The following is a 20,213-nucleotide window of genomic DNA, read 5'->3' as shown; positions in this document are numbered from 1 at the left end:
ATTTTGTAGCAACAAAGATAGATATTTAAAGAAGAAAACTTAAAATTAGGATTGTTATCAAACAATCGGTCCCCAGTAACCAAGTGAAATACAGGGCAATCAGTAAGGGAAATGGAGATTATAAAAAATTGAAAATTGCATACTCTTCTACAGTCTAAAGATAAGGAAGACACTTGTTTTAATAATGGTGAGACACTGCAGCTAAATTGATCACACCTCAGTTGCTTATGCCAAAGGGAGAGAGAGTTGCATCATTGCGTATGGGTCTGGGTCTGGGTCTGCTGCGTCTGCCCCTTGTGGTTGTTCGAGGATCATATTACAACTGTTCATTGTACGAGCATCAAGAAGACCGTGATTCCAGAGTTTGATCATAAATAATCTCCAGCACCTGCATAGGATCAAAGAAAAGAGTTGAATACAACAACTGGCAAAGACATGGTGTGTCATTAAGCCCTTGGAGATGAATTGTTGCTACAGATGACCAGGCGCCAGAGTCTTATAGCAGATATAGAAGGAATAAATCGGTCGAAAGACATAAATTACTTTTTGAGAAGACAGAATTAGCCAAAAAAGGATTACGAAAACAATCAAAATTCTGACGTTCATTCAGAGAAAATATAAGAAGTTGGGGAATATAGCAAATAACTATGAATGTTTTCATGGGAAAACTCTGCAGAGTATATGAAGCTACCAAAGTAATGCTGGTATCTGAACAAGATCCTGTTTGTGCAATTTGGAGAAAGCTTCGCACGCCCAAGGAATATGACCATCAGCCAATACCCTGCCATGATAGAAATTACGATTCAAAAAAGAAAAGTAATATGCAAGTAACCAAATAAGTGACCACACTGATCATTTCACCGATATAATAGATTAATCCTGTTTCATTATAGAAAAACTTTGAATTTTAGTACATATATTATTGTTGTTTGGGAAAAAAATAAATTATTTTATGAAAAAAGAAGATAAATATTTGAAATTGAATATACATTTACGAGGCTTGTCGAGCCTCGATTAAGCTTGAATAAACTCGTGCCCCTTTCATATGTTTGACATATTAAGCTCGAGCTTTGCTAAATAATAAATGAGCCAAACTCAAAACTTTTGAACACTATGTACTGAATTCTTCAGTTATGTACTTGCACAAAAAATTTGTAAGCTAGCAGTGGATAACCTATGTTGTACACATGTCAAAAAGAAAAATTACACTCATCTACACCCATGGGTTGCAGCTAGTAAAAGAACTTGAACAACCATCTCTAGACCTATAAAATAATTGACTTGTACACAGAAAAAAAGTGAAGATTTTCAATTGTTTCTTACCAAGTTGATTAAATATTTCTCAAGGCAACAGCACAAATAGAAAAGCTCTTTCTTTGAAAGATAATTAATCATTGCTATTTGGCAATAATGAGTAACGTGTCATACAAAACTTGCAGACATGTAGAGCCATATGCTTTTTGGATATGAATGTTATCTTTCTATGCATGAATTGTCTTATCACATTTGTGTCTGTGTGCGTGCATAACATGGTCTACGAGCATATTCTCACGAGATAGTAAAAATGGAAGATTAAAAAACCATAAGTTGCTGACCTTTGCTTCCTAACAAAAGAATTCCAAAGATGCATCAACCGCTTCTCGTCTTTTGTGACATCCACAAAATCATCCAACATCTGCTCCAAATCAATAAATCATATGCAAATTCAATATGATGAATCTCCAAATATCAATTCAGTGTAAAATATAATGATATGATGAAATTGGATTTTAACCCATCAAATTGAACCAGTTCACAGGAAAAAAAATCTGAGCAGAAGAAATAAGTATTGTTCAGAGAGACTAACATACCCTTCGGTCTTCAAGATCTGCAACATCATCATCAACTTCATCCTCACTGTCACGATCTGATACGACTTGCTCCATGGCCATGGGCTTTAAAATTACAATAATCATTACTTCCAGATTTATTAACATTGAAATCTCAAAATTCTCTTAGCATTGCATGTCACACTAGTTTCTCAATGCATTCATTGTTTTCAAAATGCAACACTGGATACCTTGAAGACATGCATAACTCAGCCTCTTAGTATAGAATGGTTTAACATAGCAAAGTGAATTGATCGAGTCAAGTCAACAAAAGACAGGTACAGCACCAGTGATACAACCCAACTTTTAAGGTCAAAGGACACAGAATACAAACACCCCCAACCCTTTTTCTTATATTTTGAAAACAAGCTTTTGACTGCATGAAGTCTATAGATTTCCCAGAAAAGATAACATTACCAAGAATGTTGCATTTTTAAGTACTACACACCCAACTCAGATTATTTATAGACAAAACTTTGAACAGTTTTTCCGACGCTTTAGACATATTAAAGCTGGATCAGGGGAGATTCTGCCAAAGTTCTTCTGAATTTTCTGAACCCAACAGAACTGTACTGCACTACATGTTGGTAGAAACTGAAAAATATGACATATACATTCATGTAGAAAGTTGATATGATATAAATGATCATTGAACCACTCACTTGCGCTCTATGAGAATGAAAGAACTGCCGCTTCTGCAAGAGTGCACGACTGTAGCCATAAAAAGAAATAAATAATAAAATAATCAGTCGATGCTCATATCACTTCTCTAAGTAAATTATAGTGGGGCAAATTATCTGGCTGCTTAATGACTATGAAATATGAACTCCGTTTAGTTGGCTAAGTTTCACAGCTTAATTAAAGAAAATAAAAGAGAACCAGCTAGACCTCAAAGTATGTACTAGATGCCACTCATCGTATTAAAAATATTCATAGAAAATATCATCCGACTCACAAAAGCACTGCTTATTATAATAACCTGGCAGCTAATCTAGTATATAAGGATTCCAATATAAAGGAACCCAATCCAATTAAAGCATTACAAAATACCACTATGCAAAAAAATAATAAATGTGGCTCCAAATCTTTATTACTCCGTATTATTGTTTTTTACTGTGTTCAACAAGAAGAAATTTGGCAATTCCTCTAAAACCACATTGTACAATAAATATAGATCTTGAAAAACTACCGTAAAAACAAATCACACTTTAATATAATATAGGTGTCAAAAACTTGAAAGCAAAAAAGATAAGACAGTCAAGTCAAGCTAAAGGTAAAAAAGCATGTGAAAATGTAACTTATGAGTTCTTTGAGAATCTTTAGTGAGGACTTCACTCACTTTCTAGGATCAGAGCGTTCAACTGATAATTTCCTTGTCTTTGCAAACTGTAGTAATGCTGGAGGCGCAAGGTTGCTTCCAGGTAACGACTGGACACATTCAGGGTCTGCATATGAATGAGCAGTGGCAGATGAAGCTCTGGGACTTGATGCGTCGCGGTCCGCACTCTCTTCTACACCAACTAAAAGTGAGATGTAAGTTTCCTTTCAAGTTTATCGACAGTTATGCATATACCTATCTGACATAAATAAATATGTAAAGACATATTTACATAGGATTTTAAACATGATTATCTTTTAAGTTATTTAGCCCTTGGCAGCAGGGAAATGCTGGCAGGATAATTTATCCCGTGTACAGTAATTTTCACCTTCATTTAAAGGCTATAACAAATACAAGGAGGTCAATGGCCAACAGGCACAAAGTTAATACATTTCGTTAAGCAGAAACCAGTGCGGTTAGATTCACACAACATTTTGTTAAGCAGAAACCAGTGCAGTTCACACAATTCTTTCATAATTACACTACTGTTCAGAGCAACTGCACTTAGGGGACCAAATGCAAGAAATTAGTCACTCGTGAAGTTCAGAGTAGCACCAACTGCTTTTCACTTCAGCATGAAAGCAAATGAAGAACAAGCTTAGCAATGCTTCAGCAACAAGGCTACTCTGCTGGATGAATTATTTATGCTGTTAGTGCTGCAACCATCTCTTTCTATGGTTAAATCTGTAAAGAAATGAATGATATACAAGAAAGAGCATAAAAATAAAATAGCATAAATAACAAGAAATATATTGCATAAGTTACCAACAATCTTTTCTCTAAGCTCAATGATCGATCCCGGCATTTCTGAATCTAAGACAAGAGGATGCACAAACTTCGGATTTTGCAGTGGGCTCTTCATTTTTCTACGCCGTGGTGCCTTTGAACTGTGTTGCACCCAGATTATTTAACAAAATTTAACTTTTTAAAATCCCAAACAGCTTGTTCTGAAAATATTTAGTCCATCCAAGGCATACCAAAAGAAAAACGTTTGTTGCTTAGGATCAACACCAGCTGCAACAATCTGCACAAAACATAGTATAGAAGTTAGTTCAGTTCCTTACCACAATTGAGAGACATCACAAGCTAAATGGACATCAACTACATGTTAAGATCTATTTCTCAGACTTGGGACTGTCAATGCCCAAGGCAGATATATATTATTACCATTTACTGCACACAATTAATGTAAGAATTAAAGTTAATAACAAACATGAGAAGTCAAAGCCAGAGAAAAACAAACATGCTGACCTCAGATCTCCATGTATCGGTTTTTACAGATACATTGACAGCTTGAAATTCCTCTGTTACCTACATAATTTCTTCAGGAATCAGCATAGTTCTTTAGTTATATTGTATTTAGAAACTTGATTAAGTTTACCAACCCAAAATTCGAAGTTGAAGAGGTCATGGGAGGCAGGCAGATGATATCTCAGACCCTGTTAAATAATCTCTAGGAATTAATGCATAGTCCAGAGATCATTTTGCACTTGTTCAAAATTAAGAATATAAGATTTGACAGTACCTTAAAGCTTGCACATTTGACCAAACAGAAAGGGCACGTAAAGTCCTCCGTTACTGTGTATACATATTATCAAGTCAGCCTTTTCACGTGCAGCAACAAGTAAGATGAAATGCAAAACTCGCACAAATGTACAAGTCAAGTGAAACATGTTCTACAAGATCTGGACACAACAACGCAACTTACAAAATCTGGAGCTATAATGAAGTAACAAAGGGAAATAAAACTCAGGGAATGGTTGGTATTCAATACAGATTGTGTTGATTAGAGATACGTGTGTTTTGTAATTTGGAAAAATGATTTCGGTGACAGATGAAGGCTCAAGATCCAAGGGGTAATATTCTCAAGGGTTATGCCTGTTTATATACAACCTATTGCCAAATTCCGGTTATAATGAAATCAAAAAAATCGGTGAGAAAATACACAAACTTTGCAAGTGTTTGGAATTTAGGCTGAGTCCAAATTCTGGCCAAATTGAGACCCATGTAGCATCAGAAATTATCTACGCGTACTACCAGCCGTAATTGAGATTCCGAACAGACTTCCCTCGGCTTGTACTACCGAAACCCCAAATCAATTTCCTGATCCGATGTCAAATCAATGCCTTCCATCTCAACAGCTACAAACCCTCATTCCACCTTCTGAGTCAAATACTTGGCAGCAGAACGTCCAACAACAAAATTGAAAAGTTGGTGGGACAGCCCACACCATGAGCTTCAAAAGCCCTAAAACACATTTCAGTTTCAAGACGTTGAAGTTTGGACTTTAACCCCGACCTGTGAGGATCAAAGTTTGTTAGCCAATAAATCGGTCAATTGGAGTCCGATGGATAATCCGAAGATGCCGTTGGAAAGTTCTTGATGATAACTTTCTAATGATACCCACATTGTTTTTGTTACTGGAGGTGGCTGGAAAATGGTCTGAAAGTTGAAAGTTGTTGTCATGTCACACTCTACCTATTTCTTGGCCGTAATTTGGATCCTAGTGCCACGTAGGGCCTCAATTTGACCAGGATTTGAATTCAACTAAATTCCAAACACTTACAAAGTTGAGTTTTTCACGCCAACTTTATTGATTTGTTAAAAATAGGAATTTGATAATACTTGGTGTATTTTCCAGGCAATTAACCATATTCTCAATAATGATTAGTGGGAAATCTAGAGGCAAGTTTAGGGGTTCTAGGCATGTAAGGCAGGTGATCCTAATTTCTCCCTCTTTATCATCTCAGCAAATGTGCTAAACAGATTGACAGACAAGGGCTGCCCAGAGGATCAGCAGTCAAGGCAAAGAGGAAATTTCATTGCAATTTGTAGACCAAAATCCCTAAATGGAAATAAATTCAATCTTGTGAGGTAATTAAGAGAAGAATCTTTCAGATTTAGGCGGGGATGAAGCTGTATGTTAAGGCATGGTTCTCAGTTTTTAGGAAATGGCTAATTCCTCTATCCTGTTTTATCTACTTTTGTACAATTGCCCCTTTGAATTTAAATTTCATGTTTCTTATAAACAGATTTGTATAAGGTATCATTGGATAGACAAACTACTGAAACAAACACATGAATGATTCATATGACATAGGAGGTAAGACATAGTACTGAGACCCTATATACCATATATTCTACAAGCAAACAATAATTTGTGTGTCCACCCGAAATTTTCTAATATCTGGCAAATAAACATCTTTTATCAGCATCATTTTAAAATTTAACAAGGATAAAATTGGTAAGGCTATACATGTGTTCCTTTATTTTGCTCTTCTAGTGCATGGTATAGCGGTGCATAGAAGTGTCCACATTGAAAGAATAAACTACATAGAACAGGGAAAAGTTGTAGTTTCTTTTCCAAATTGATCATTAAAATCTCACAAAATACTCTAAAGATTACTAATTGAAACCAAAAGATGAGTTATGTTTGGATATGGATCTTATGAACAAACAGATGCTTCCTTTGAAACAAAGGCAAATCATGCAGGTAGAGAAAACAGCCATAAGCATGGTGAACAATTGGACTAATACCTTCAGTCCTCTGTAACTTGTTATTATAGTATCTGTAGTTGAAAACAACATTCCCAGTCCTCAACCTGAATGGAAACAACCAATAGGATAGGTGAACAGCCAAATCACCACAAAGAGGAAAACATTTTGACCTAATTGTGTGAGGTTGAGGCAATGAGATAAGGATATGGAATGATGCATTTGCTTGAGGAAGAAAGAGAAAGTAATTCATAGGAACATTTTATTTGTATTCTTTCAATATTACAGTTGGAACTCTGTACTTCTCAATCCCAAATACAGGGAGACAAAAGTACAGTTCACATACTACAAAGTAAAGAGAATAGTCCATCCCATTATTATCAAACATTTCATTAAGCATTAACTTTGGCAATAATAATATTTTCAGGATGCAGAACATTATGAGAAACAAGAATTCATGGTATTGATCATCAATTATTTTTCATGAAGAAAGAGGTATGGAAAAAGGAAAAAGGAAAAAGAAAGGAAATCCTCTTCTCTAATTCTCAAAGGGCATGGCCGATAGCCTCAATCGTATTGGCATGTAAAATAGCAATGGCTCATTATAACAGTAGAGCAATATTCAGGAACTTAATAAGATAAGGAGCGTCCATATTTATTGCAAGATACTCCCTCCGTCCCGCCCAAGATGCTACATATTCCTTTTTGGGTCGTCCCAACGAAGATGCTACATTTCTATATTTGGCAAAAATAAGGAATTTTAAACACTTAATTAACACTAATTAAGTATTTCTTTATTACATTCTCTCGCCTACTTTATCACTTTATTACCTTCTCTTTCTTACTTTATCACTTTATTACTTTCTCTCTCCTACTTTATCACTTTATTATTACACACTTAAAACATTAATCTACAATTCCTTAAATCCCGTGCCGAAAAGCAAATGTAGCGTCATGGCCGGGACGGAGGGAGTATTATAATATATCGTTTACAGACGGTAAGATGAATCGCAATAAAGCAAGCTGCATTTCCATCTTTTAGCAGTTTACTGTTTAGAGATCAGAAAAATGGTTGCTGAGGTTTTGGCTATATCAATGTGTCAAAGCGGTCTTCAAGCATTTGCTAGGACAACCCAACTATATTTGCAAGGCTGGGTGTAGGAACCAGGCCCTCAAACAACCCATCCATCCACCACCCCTTAGGTTGATATTTTAACTCGTTTACAGGTAGTCCTTGTGGTGACATGAAGTCCGAAAAAGTAACATCATGAAATGTTTGTCAGAGTATATGGTCACAATGAGACAAATTACTGATTGCTTTTATACTCAGATGAGTGATGCTGCCAGTGGCTATTTTTGTCAGACAATGTGCATGGTGAATGTTATGTCTTTGCATTGTTATGCAAGAATTTACCTGATAATCTGAGGCAAAGTAGAGGAAGGGACGTCATTGTATGAGAATGAATCATAAGGAGATCTCTCCTTAAGCCCAACTTCTTCTGCTGCAACACGGACTTGCAGTTGTTGAGACAAAGCCTTCGTAAAGCAGACAAACAAGTGAAAACCAACAAAAAGCAATAATCGATGGCAAAAAATTGTCCAAAATGTTAAAAAAGTTTATCTTCTGGATATAAAAAAGTTTTGTTTCTGTAAAATGGGAACATACCATAGCTCCAGCAGCATGGGGACTATGAAATGAAAAGCATTTATCTTCTCCAAAACTGCCCGTCTGTGGAAAAGAGCTAGTTGAGAAAAGGAGAAGGGAATAGAAACTGAGAAATTTGATTAAGAAAGGATAAGGATGACTATTTACGAAGTTAAACTTATCAGAATTAAGATTTGAAATAACAAAAAAACTTCCCTTAATACTTCCCTATTTTTGGTATCACGGTAGAAATGGGACAAATATTGGTGAAATGTCAGAAGATGTAGAAATATATGAAAAATATCGAAAGTGTTGGAAATTATATTTATCAATTTTTAACTGACATCAATAACGATGGTCTTGTAAAAGAAGATGCAAGCAGTACATGATCTTATAAATTAATGAATAATGAATACAGCCCTATTGAGTACCCATAAAGTAACTACTGCTATGCCCTGAAAGATTACCACAATCAAAATGATCCCTTAAGACTACAAAGACATCTCCAATGTTCTAACAGGCACTATAGCTAGGCAGGCAGCAAATCAGGGCCTAGCACCATCATAGGTGCACTTAAGAGGCTAATTTTTTCCTATGGGGGGAAGGGGGGGGGCATGGATAGCCAAAGGGCCACCAGAGGCCTTGGCAGGACCTATAGAACAACTAAACGCCTCAATGAAACACTGCAAAATAAAGCTACTGCATCAGCAAATATATATATATATGAGAATAAGTCACCGAACAAACATAATAATCATCCCATTCATGCTACTGCATCAAAGCAAAACGAACATGCCTTAGCTTAATTGATGGCTTTACAAGGTTATATACAGGACAAAACAATAATTTTCTTAAATCTTTCCTCAGGAGTTAGGCCAACTTCGACTACTCGAATATGATGAAAGCAACCCAAGAAAGAAAAGGTGCCCAAAATGTAAAAATACAGTTCCACAAGTTGGACAAAAGAGCAACACATTTACAAGTTTAAGGTTTTAGAAATATCAGGGAGTATCGGATCACCATATTTTAGTTTCGTTATTTTTCAATGACATAAGATTTAACCAAGAAAAAATTATCATGATTGCAGACCTTTAAGAAGCATGAATGCAAGTCAACAGTCGACAGCATCTCAGCTCTCTCCCCGCTACTCAAGTTCAGAGACTTTTCCCACGACAAATGAAGCAACTCCATTGGAATCTTACCCAGGAAGCAGTGACCTCCAACATTAGCTACCAACAGGAAAGAAACAGTTAAGCAGGATGACCACAGACAAACAAAAAGAAGAAACTAGAAGTGGAAAGAGAAAGATAGGAGAGGGCACAACCTAAAGCCTCATTAATAAATTGCAATAGAAAAGTTAATAGGGTTAATTATAGTTTATAGCATGAACTTTCAGTGAATTTTAGTTAGTAGCCTCAACTTCGGCTTATTTTTTGTATGTTATGAACTTTGAGAAATTATTTAATTATTGCTCGTTTAAGATTTTTTGGCACCGGAAGTGTGATAGGGATGATAATTAAAAGGAGGTGGATTTTCCAGCCACATGGCTTGCCAAGCAGTTTTGATTGATCAGTTGAGGGGAAACATTGACCTCACAATAAAGAGTAGATTGGTGGTTGAATCAAGGGCTCGGAGTGTCTCACGACAGAGAATTTCAGACAAAGAAAATCGAATTAGTATGCCGGCGTGTGCGACAACAGTGTTAAGTTTGCGGCCATATTTAGGTCATTTTTTAACAAGATTTGTTTCGATTGCTGCCTGGTCATGTTAAGATGAAGATTCTGACATATTATTCGACAATTTTGGTTGAGTAATGAGCACATTTTTTGCCGAAAAAGAGCAAAGAAGTCATTGTATGTGTCAATGCAATGGCACCAACTTTTTGGCGCGATTTCAACCAGGCCCAATGATAATAGGGCTACTTACCGTTGGAAATCCCCTTTAGTGTAGACTACATTAGGCTTTTGTTTTGTGGCGATTGGTCATCAACTCAGGTGTAATTTTGGCAAAGAACAACTACTGCCACAACTCTGGCATGATTGTGGCATTTTCGACGTCGGAAAATTTTAAACAAGCCATAATTAAACAATTTCTCAAAAGCGCGCCTAGGCGCGGGCTTTAGTCAAGGCGCAGGGTCTGGGGCTTTCCTAGTGCTAAGCGCACGCACCTACAAGCGGCGCGACTAGGCGAGGGCTTTAGGCTGGGCGCAGGGTGGGCTTTAGGCTGGGCGCAGTGTTAGGGCATTTTTAGGTGCTTTTATTTGAATTTTAGGGTTTAGGGCTATTTCACTTTTCAAAATTAAAAAACAGCACAGCCTCCCTTTCTCTACCCTCCTCTGCGCCGCTCGCCCCACCAGCCCACCACCCGGCGCTGCCAGCTGTCGCACGCCGCCGCCCATCGTGTGCTCCAGTCAGGTAAGCATTGTTTTTTTTAGTTTATTTCAATTCCTTTGTTTCTTATTCCAATTCCTTCTCAATTACTTCAATTAAACTTTGTAACTTAGGTATTTTTTTTACTTCAATTAACTCTCTTTAGCATGTTTTTAATTCAGCTTTTAATTTTTTGTTTCTTTTTAATTTCTTTTATACTTCAGTTTTTAATTTCTTATTAATTTCTTTTATACTTTAGTTTTTTAATTTCAGTTTTTAAGTTCTTTTTTATTTCAGGATGGGGCGGAGATGGAAGAGGACATTGGTGAAGACAAAGATGATGAAGGAGAGGGGGATGAAGTACTTAATGATAATGATTAATGAAGATGAATATTTGTGTGTTTTAAATTAATTATTTGTGTGTTTAATTATTTGTGATTTGAAGTATTTGTGTTTTTGGTATAAAATATATTGTAGGTAAATATATTAGAATTTTTTAGGCTTTAGTGCACCTCGCCTACGAAAAGCCCGCGCCTGAGCTTAAAGCCCTGCGCCTAGGCTCCGGGGCATGTTTGCGCCTCGTGCGCCTTGGGCTTTTTCAAACCCAGACTATAACTAACCTAAGAAAATATAATAGCCAACTTCTCTATCTCCTAGAATCCTAGTGAAATAAATAGACGAAGAAAAAGCATATGAGAGGCCGAACTTAAGGCCACATTAATGAAAAAAATTGCAATAAAAAGAGAATCTTATGGATTATAATTCCATATTGCTTTTCCTGGAACTCCATGGAACAATGATAGGCATATACTCAACATGACTATCATGAAAACAAAATTGGAAGTCTCAAACATTGTACCTAGTATAGAACCAACCTTATTGAAAGATTGGTCATATGCTAATTCTTTCCAGGTGGGTTATATAGGGAAAAATACAGAGTCAAATTTGATGTCACGTTTCTCTTCAAGTGTACTTAATCTTAAGGAAACCTCGTCGTTCCTTCCCAGAAAACATAATAAATCAATGCTTGGGTGGTTTTAGCTTATAAGCACATGAATACTTACATGGAAACTAAAGAGGTTCTCTCAATATTTAGATAACTAATACAAAAAAGGGACACCCAGATGTAGGAAGTAACAATTGCTAAATACTTTTTCAGTTAGACCTTAAAACCAAAAAGTGTGTTACTTCAGTGATCTTCTTGAAGTGAACCAAAAATTTTATTCTCCTTGAGGTATATAATTAGATAAGCAAGGTTTCGTAGCAAATAGCTAATAATAGTAGAGTTTCCACAGAAAGAATTGACTTTTTGCTCAAGATATAGCGTGAATTAGCTTCAGACTAGTCATAAGAAGCAAAAAGTGGGTGCAACGTATGGAAAAATGATTAGTAGTCTTTTTGCTTCTTAATGTCAATTGAAATAGGTTAATTCTATCAACGCATTAGCCTATGGCATCCTAACTAAATCAACATATATTACTTACAATTAAGAAGTAATTTAAAAATTTTATGCATTTTAAGATGAAACAATTTCTTAAAAAAATCTGACAAAGCCGACCAATTTAGAATTTAAAAGAGACTATATTAGAATTTGATACTCTCTTTTCCGGTTGATTATTGGTTTTATTTTTTGGAAGAGCAACAGAGACCAATTCCTACAATGATGCAAATACTAATGGCATCTCTTTGACTTAAACAGCTATTTTTAAAAAGTAGCCTAATCTAACACGATAAACCATTCAATATATTCTAACTCACCTGGAAACAATGGCGCATCCAGATGCTCCTTAAACAATTCAGCTACAAGATAGCAGCAAAATATGAAAATCCGCAAACATTGTATCCGCTAATGTAGACACCAAATATGGAAAAAGCATACCACAACTAACAAACAAAATTGTAAGAGAGCCCGATTTGACTTCGGCTGATAGTTTATTAATCTCAGGAAGAATAAAATTTGCTTCATCTTGGTTCATTGCATCATCTCCAGTACATTTAGTCAATATGCATTCTCGACTGAATCGATAAACTGCAGAATCCTGCACCAATAAGAAGTCAGAGAGAGAGAGAGAGAGAGCAAGTGAAGAACATAACACAAAATCTAATGAGATGAACAGAACTCAACACTACCTCTACAACTGCAGGACTATAAACGGGTCTTGCCAACATTATACACAAAGGAAATAGACTTTGAATTTGAGATTCATCATTTACAGTTGATGGTAGGGAGATTGTCATTTGTATCCTACGAACAAAGCAATACACATGTAAACTACATCAGTATTGCAAATTAAATGACAACATATGCATCTTAGATTCCAAGCATACATCAACTGAAGTGACTTTAATAAAGAATTAAGAAAAAAGGAAGTAAATGTATCAGTAGTGGTAAGTAATATTTGAGGGGGGACAAAATATGCCAAGATTCCCATTGTGATGAATATTCAGACCCATTCAGTTACTCGGAAAAATAAAATACAGGTTTACCCAGTCCAAGATACAGATAAAACAAAATTCAAGGATACCATACAATGCTTATTATAAAAGAAACAAGGAATTAGGAGCCAGGGCCAAGGCAAGCAACGACATAATATTTATCTTCGACAGATAATCCAATACTTCATAGTTTTACAAAAAGTTGATCTAGTAGAGGTGTAGGTAAAGTTCAGAAACTAACAAATATGAGTATGCATGATAAAAGGAACATTATTACTCATGGATAACAATATAAATGGTTGTCCTAAATGAGTAGTAGGAACATGGACAAGTCAGAGTGCCAACCCTATCTTTTTATGGACTGCTTAAATTAGATGCATGGTGTTAGCAGTCCCTAACATCTCATGGCTGCTGAGAATTCAAAAATCGGTTGCAGGAAAAGAACTCATGACAAAGATCAATATATTTGAGGAGTTCTACCTTTTCTTGTGTTTTGCATGTATTTTGTACCGCAAACATCGCTGAAGGAAGGATGGCTGCAGAAGAACCTGCCCTTGGTTAGTAATTGCTATACAAGATACATTTTCCACTAAACATATATATGAAATAATTCAAAATGAAAAGAACATATTAATTGTTGGTGGATAGCTAATCAACGGTAACCAAAAAAATCAATAAATAAGTAATTAAATATATAGGGTTGGATCCAGTGAGAATGACTATCTTTTGTGAGAAATGAGAATAACGAATAAATTAATAAAATCCATGAATAAATCAATGTAACACATGAATAGCTGTATTCAATTCATGTGTTGCATTTATTTATTCATCGATTTAACCACATGAACAAATACGGCTATTCATGTTACATTGATTTAAGCATGGATTTTATTGATTTATTCATTATTCTCATATCTCACAAAAGATAGTCATTCTAACTTGATCCTTCTCTCTCTCTCTCTCTCTCTCTCTCTCTCTATATATATATATATATATATATATATCTATCTATATATATATATATATATATATATAGGAAATGGTTCCAATGAGAATGGTCATATATTGTGAGAATGAGAATTGATATGAAAAAATCAATATACAAGTAATGCATGAATAACCATTCAAACCTGGGTTCGAATCCTAGAGGGGGCAAATTTTCACTAATTAACTGAGCAGCTATTCATGCATTACAAGCATCTTATTCAACACTATATAGTGGCTTATTCGTTATTCTCATTTCTCACAAAAATAGTCATTTCTCATTGTATATGTGTGTTTGTGTGTGTGCTGATTTTATAAATCCATTATTCACATACCAGTACTAAATGAAGTAACACCTCATGAAATAGCACCGGACAATTCCATCATCATATCCAGAATGATATTTAAAAATTCTATTTTGAAAAATAAAATAACATGAACAACTGACAAAGAGTAAGAGGAAGAGGAAGCAGCAAGATGGAAGAAAGTTACATTTCTAACAGCACGGCGCTGAAGAATGTTGTACAATTCAACAGGCTTGCAGTAAATTGAGAGGCTTTCCTCGGCTGCAATTTGCTCTTCTGGAGACAAATGCGCACGGGGATCTTGGCGACACATATGGTCTGCACCTCGGGAGTAACTGCAATTGCAAACACAATTCCTGTTCCAAGAATTACATTACACTGAGATCCCAGTTGACCCCAAACTGCAAACACAATCCATGTTCCACGAACTAGATAGCATGGAAGATCCTAGTTCACCTCTAACAATCACATTTCAAATTCAGCCAACTTGATTGAAACTTAAGATGCCAAATTCAAGAATCTATCTGCCATATTATAAGTTGAGGATCTCAAATCAATTGATCAGCAATTGGACATATTCATATAATCTTTAGAGAACATATTTTGCAATAAATTAGAGCATGGACACCATAAATAACAACTTTTTGTAAACCACATTACCACTGAACCATGGGTGAACAGAACTACAAGAAGCGGTATTGTGTAAGAGATCCACAAATCTTGCAGCTGTCAGTAATCATCCATAAAGATGTAATGGTATATCAAAGATATAAATGTTATATGATTGGCATTATTTGCAACATAATGGAAAAACAGACACTTTACGTTCACTTGAATGGTTTAGGGGACCCCATAATTTCTGTAATTCCTTATAATCTATGATATCCTAATCAATGTTAGACTTCACACTGGAAAAAATATGAAAATGGGTAACGAACGTAAGCTCAAATTACAGAATCACAAAGCCACTCAATGCACCATTAATGCTTCAGCGTGTGTGCATCAGAATAAACACTTACGCAGTTTCACGAGCCACGAGAGGTATGCCCGGCATCCGGTGCTAGGGCTGTAATAAGACTGAATCAAGCCGACCGGAAACGACGCTGGAGCTCGGCTTGTTTAGTCCAAACCATCAAATTCCTCTTCCTCTAGGGGAAAATCCGACAAGGTTTCTAGATGATACCCCTTGCAAATGCCAACACTGCCTCGGTAATGGCTAGTCGCTGCTGCGCCTAAAATAATTGCATTAAAACGGCAAGGTTGCTAATTCACCGAATACATCCTACTCTCTCCAGTCATACTCGCCAACTCCTCATCCTCCTCGCAACGAAGATAGTGATCTGACGAGGGCAAATTCCTCGGATCTAAGCGTTTCAAACTAATGGAGGACGAGGCTCGGTAGCTCGTAACCTTCAATGGAGAAAGGATGGTGGAAATAGGGTGAAATTGGAGTTCGAATTTTGGGAATTAGGGCTTATTAGAAAAGTATAAAGAACTAAAGAGCGTAACAAGATTTGAATGAATTAATTAATGCTCGACCAACTATACTGGACTACCATCCGCATATGTACATTATTTCATCATAGTGTTTGCGTGCGGTAAGATAATTAAATAATGTAGTCTTATATGGACGTTTAGCCGCACATATTTCTTTCGTCTCATTGATAATGATTCAATTTTTTTATTCGTTTGTCTCAATAATAGGTGTCTGTTTGGAAAAAAAAAATATTTTACAATTTTTTTTTAATTCCATCACTTATTATTATTTTTATCATTTAATCACTCTTTTTTTAATAATCGTGTCGAACAATAACGAGTCATTATTAATGGACGGATGAAATTTATTTAACAAGTCAACTTATAATACTAGCAGATAAGTTCGATTTTATTTCATTGTTCCACATCCAAAATTAATAGCTCAAAGCTCGTGGGATTATTTATCTTGACGCCCTCATATATGGGCTTCTTTCTCACGACATGACGAGATTGCTGGTCCTTTTTTTGTTTGGAGGTATATTATTTATTTTAATTTTATTAATATGACCATTTTTAAACATGAATATCAAACATGCATCATTTTTGTCAATATAAACTACATTTTCTTAATCATTTGTGTGTATATATGTAACTTTCTTATATGTGTATAATATATATAGTAACACGATTACAGATTTTCGTAAGTAGTGATTTTTTTTTGGGTTTTTTCATGCACTTTTTTGAAATTTATATGATATGTATAAATGATAAATTGTAATTAAAAATATTAATTAAATTTTTTTAAAGAGAATTAGACTTATTGATAAGACATTCACATTTTCGAATTTGGATATTCATCTTATTAAATTGAATATTTAAATAGAACGTTGATTAAATTTTATAAGAAACAAAATATGCTGACATGTGAAAAAATTAATGAGGGAATACGGCAAGGTGGCATTGATAAAGCAATGAAGCGGGATTATTATGGGCCAAAGCCCAACCTTCAGTCAGATGAATGGAAGCCCATAGTAGCCCAACAACTGCCAGTGTTGCAAACCTATGTAGTAGACGGGTGATTTTATTCACTCTCCCAATTTTAGTCTATAACCCTTATTTAAAGTGATGATAATAAATAATTATGAATGTACCCTTTTCATTCTATATCAAGTGTCTACTTTCTAGAGGATCTTCGAGTGGCATGAAAATCAATTACTTTAGAGTTATCTTACTTAGTTATTCTTGGATCATAAAAATACGTAACGAAGTGCAAGTCTGATTACGTTACGAAGTGCAAGTCTGAGGTTTGAATAATATATCTTTGTTTTTCCTCAAAAAAAAAAAAAAAAAGTGCAAGTCTGAGGTGCTTATGAATATGTTACATTGTTACTTTCAAATATGGGTCCATCTCAATTAGGATATAGTTTAACCTCTGATACTTCTTCACATGACCTAGAAATTTATCAGCTCTTGAAAGCACACTAATTAAATTGGTAAATGCTTCATTTTGCATTGTGCTCTGTAAAATAGAGTTTTCAAGGATTTTACACATATTAAATAGGAATCCTTCTCCACTACAGGTTTGTCATCCTGTGATATTGTAATCCTTTTCATATACATCTTATGGTGCCTATCTTGTCATATATGGCCTTCCTCCCGCTAGAATTTATTCATATTTTTATCCTTAATTTCTATATTACACTTTTCCAATAATTCAAACATATCCAAAAGCAAGCAGGCATGACTTCTATTGTGGGTGGTGGCAATTGTGTAGGATAATTTTGATTATTTATTAGCTTTTTCATCCAAATTTTGACCATTCTCTGCTTATGCTCCTTTAAAGCCATATTTTCTCTATCTGCAGTTAGAAACTCAGAAACTTGGAAATGTTATGATTACTCAGGACTAGAATTTGAGATAGAAAATCTAGTTAGGATGAAAGAACAGAATAAATATGAAATTGAAACAATATATGATATAAATAACGAATGATAGTATGGTAATTTTTGTATAATAGTAACTGTTTTTTTATAAGATTATGAAAAAATAAATTGGGATCAAATAATTTATTTTTTGAAAATTTTAAAAATTATTGAAACTTATAGTTTACCGCCTATAAATTGTTTATATTGCAAGAACTTATAAGCTCCTAAATGATTTACATAGTATTATTTTTAAAGCTGATAGATTTAACCAATTACCTATTAAGGATACTTATGTAATTTCGCATTTTGAGATCAACTTTGTTGTGATTTTTAAGGGATCTATAATCTCTTTTTATAGTAATTTTTTATTCCTAATATAAAATATAGGTATTAGAGGCAAATTAAAATATATTCCCTCCGTCCCACGAATCTTGACACGTTTGGTTTCGGCACGAGAATTAAGGAGTTGTAGATTAGTGTTTTAAGTGTGTAGGTAGTAAAGTATAAAAGTGATAAAGTATAAGAGATAAGGTAATAAAAGTGATAAAATATGAGATAAAATGTAATAATTATTACCTTATTTGGAAATGCGTCATGATTCGTGGGACGGAGAGAGTAATAAATTTTAAATCGTGTCCATTAAAGTATTATTGATTAAGAGTATAGATTAGTTCTACATTCTTATCTTAAGGGTGGTTTTTATTTTAACCCAATTAAAGCATTATATACGTTAGAACCTGAATTGGTCTGCCCATGAGGTCGAAGATAATTTTTTAGGGAATATAAATAGAATTAATAACATCAAAGCCATATATATTAAAGTAAATCAAGTACGTTTTTAAATTGAAATTGGAGAGTTGGATATCATAAAGTATAATATTACAATAATCATTACAACCTCAACATTACAAATATATGTATTTTCTATTTTTCGTGTATGAATATAAATAAATTTATTCCTAATATAAAATAGGTATTAGAGGCAAATTAAAATATAATAAATTTTAAATTGTGTCCATTAAAGTATTATTGATTGAGGGTATAGATTAGTTCTACATTCTTATCTTAAGGGTGGTTTTTTATTTTAACCCAATTAAAGTATTATATACGTTGGAACCTGAATTAGTCTGCCCATGAAGTCGAAGATAATTTTTTAGGGAATATAAATAGAATTAATAACATCAAAGTCGTATATATTAAAGTAAATCAAGTACGTTTTTAAATTGAAATTGGAGAGTTGGATATCATGAAGTATAATATTACAATAATCATTACAACCTCAAAATTACAAATATGTATATTTTCTATTTTTCGTGTATGAATATAAATAAATTTTATTGATCAGTGGAATACTAATATAAAGTTTTTTAGACATTTAATAGTTTTTAGATATATAATGATTTTTAGATATTTAATGGTTTTTGGATATGGAAATTGATTAAAAAATAAAAAATAAAAAATAAAAAGTAAAAAGTAAAAAGTAAAAAGTAAAAATGAATGAGAATTGAGAAAAATTAGAATGGAGTGATCGTACGACGCCACGTAGGATAGAATTTATTTTGTTGGAATATTTATATAATGATTTGTTAGATATTTAGTTTTTAAATATATCATGATTTTTTAGATTTTAATGGTTTTTAGATATAGAAATTGATTAAAATTTAGAAAGAAAAAAAAAAGAATGAATGAGAATTGAGAAAAATTAGAATGGAGTGATTATAAGATGCCACATAGGATAGGATTTATTTTGCTTTAATATATATATATATATATATATATATATTTATTTATTTATTTTGTTGGAATATTTATATAATGATTTGTTAGATATTTAGTTTTAAATACATCATGATTTTTTAGATTTTTAATGGTTTTTGGATATAGAAATTGATTAAAATTTAGAAAAAAAAATGAATGAGAATTGAGGAAAATTAGAATAGAGTGATTATAGAATGCCACGTAGGATATGATTTATTTTGTTTTAATATATATATATATATATATATATATATATATATATATATATAGATAGATAGATAGATAGATAGATTCCTACCAAATAATTCAATATAAACAATTGCTCGACATTTGAATTTCACAATCACTTATCAAATCTCTTTCAATAATTTAGATGGTGCTAAAAGAATTTTAGTAATCAAATCGGAAGTCAAATCGTTTTAACTAATTGGACAACATAAGTTAAGACAAATTACAGTTAAACCAGATGATAATCAATATAGTAAATAGAATAATTCTTCAACTTTTAACACAAAATAACACCTATTTAGAATAGAGGTCCTTTGATACAAGTTTCTTAATCTTATCAAATAGA

General features: G+C 33.8%; 1 protein-coding gene across 2 annotated transcripts; it reads right to left on the bottom strand.

Annotated features, from left to right (window-relative positions):
* Positions 1-20: 20 nt before the first annotated feature.
* On the bottom strand, positions 21-16,132 carry LOC131000321 (polycomb group protein EMBRYONIC FLOWER 2). Of its 2 annotated transcripts, none has more exons than XM_057926178.1 (21): positions 15,500-16,132; positions 14,668-14,836; positions 13,672-13,727; positions 12,886-13,000; positions 12,635-12,794; positions 12,514-12,555; positions 9,476-9,615; positions 8,408-8,470; positions 8,156-8,277; positions 6,784-6,848; positions 4,772-4,824; positions 4,632-4,685; positions 4,498-4,557; positions 4,224-4,270; positions 4,012-4,133; positions 3,208-3,388; positions 2,531-2,579; positions 1,851-1,934; positions 1,596-1,675; positions 692-781; positions 21-388 (listed from the first exon to the last, which is right to left on the bottom strand). In XM_057926178.1, exons 1-21 carry the CDS (start codon positions 15,532-15,534, stop codon positions 226-228), a joined length of 1,950 nt encoding a protein of 649 aa, XP_057782161.1. In that variant the 5' UTR covers positions 15,535-16,132; the 3' UTR covers positions 21-225. The 2 variants fall into 2 exon arrangements, with proteins under 2 accessions (XP_057782161.1, XP_057782170.1); XM_057926187.1 differs by having other exon boundaries at positions 3,208-3,379.
* Between the last annotated feature and the right edge of the window lie 4,081 nt (positions 16,133-20,213).

The sequence above is a fragment of the Salvia miltiorrhiza genome, chromosome 1, assembly GCF_028751815.1.
Source record: "Salvia miltiorrhiza cultivar Shanhuang (shh) chromosome 1, IMPLAD_Smil_shh, whole genome shotgun sequence".
Lineage (NCBI taxonomy): Eukaryota > Viridiplantae > Streptophyta > Magnoliopsida > Lamiales > Lamiaceae > Salvia > Salvia miltiorrhiza.
Note: the sequence above shows the minus strand (reverse complement) of the source record. Positions and strands in the feature narration are given on the sequence as shown.

What these genes read in the sequence shown, in the direction of transcription:
- LOC131000321 (XM_057926178.1), bottom strand. Translation starts at nt 15,534, where the DNA reads ATGCCGGGCATACCTCTCGTGGCTCGTGAAACTGC. An exon ending in AGCGCCGTGCTGTTAGAAAT is followed by an intron (nt 13,728 to 14,667) that starts GTAACTTTCTTC and finishes GTTCTTCTGCAG; the next exon opens with CCATCCTTCCTTCAGCGATG. An exon ending in CAGATACCAGCATTACTTTG is followed by an intron (nt 389 to 691) that starts GTAGCTTCATAT and finishes GATCCTATGCAG; the next exon opens with GTGCTGGAGATTATTTATGA.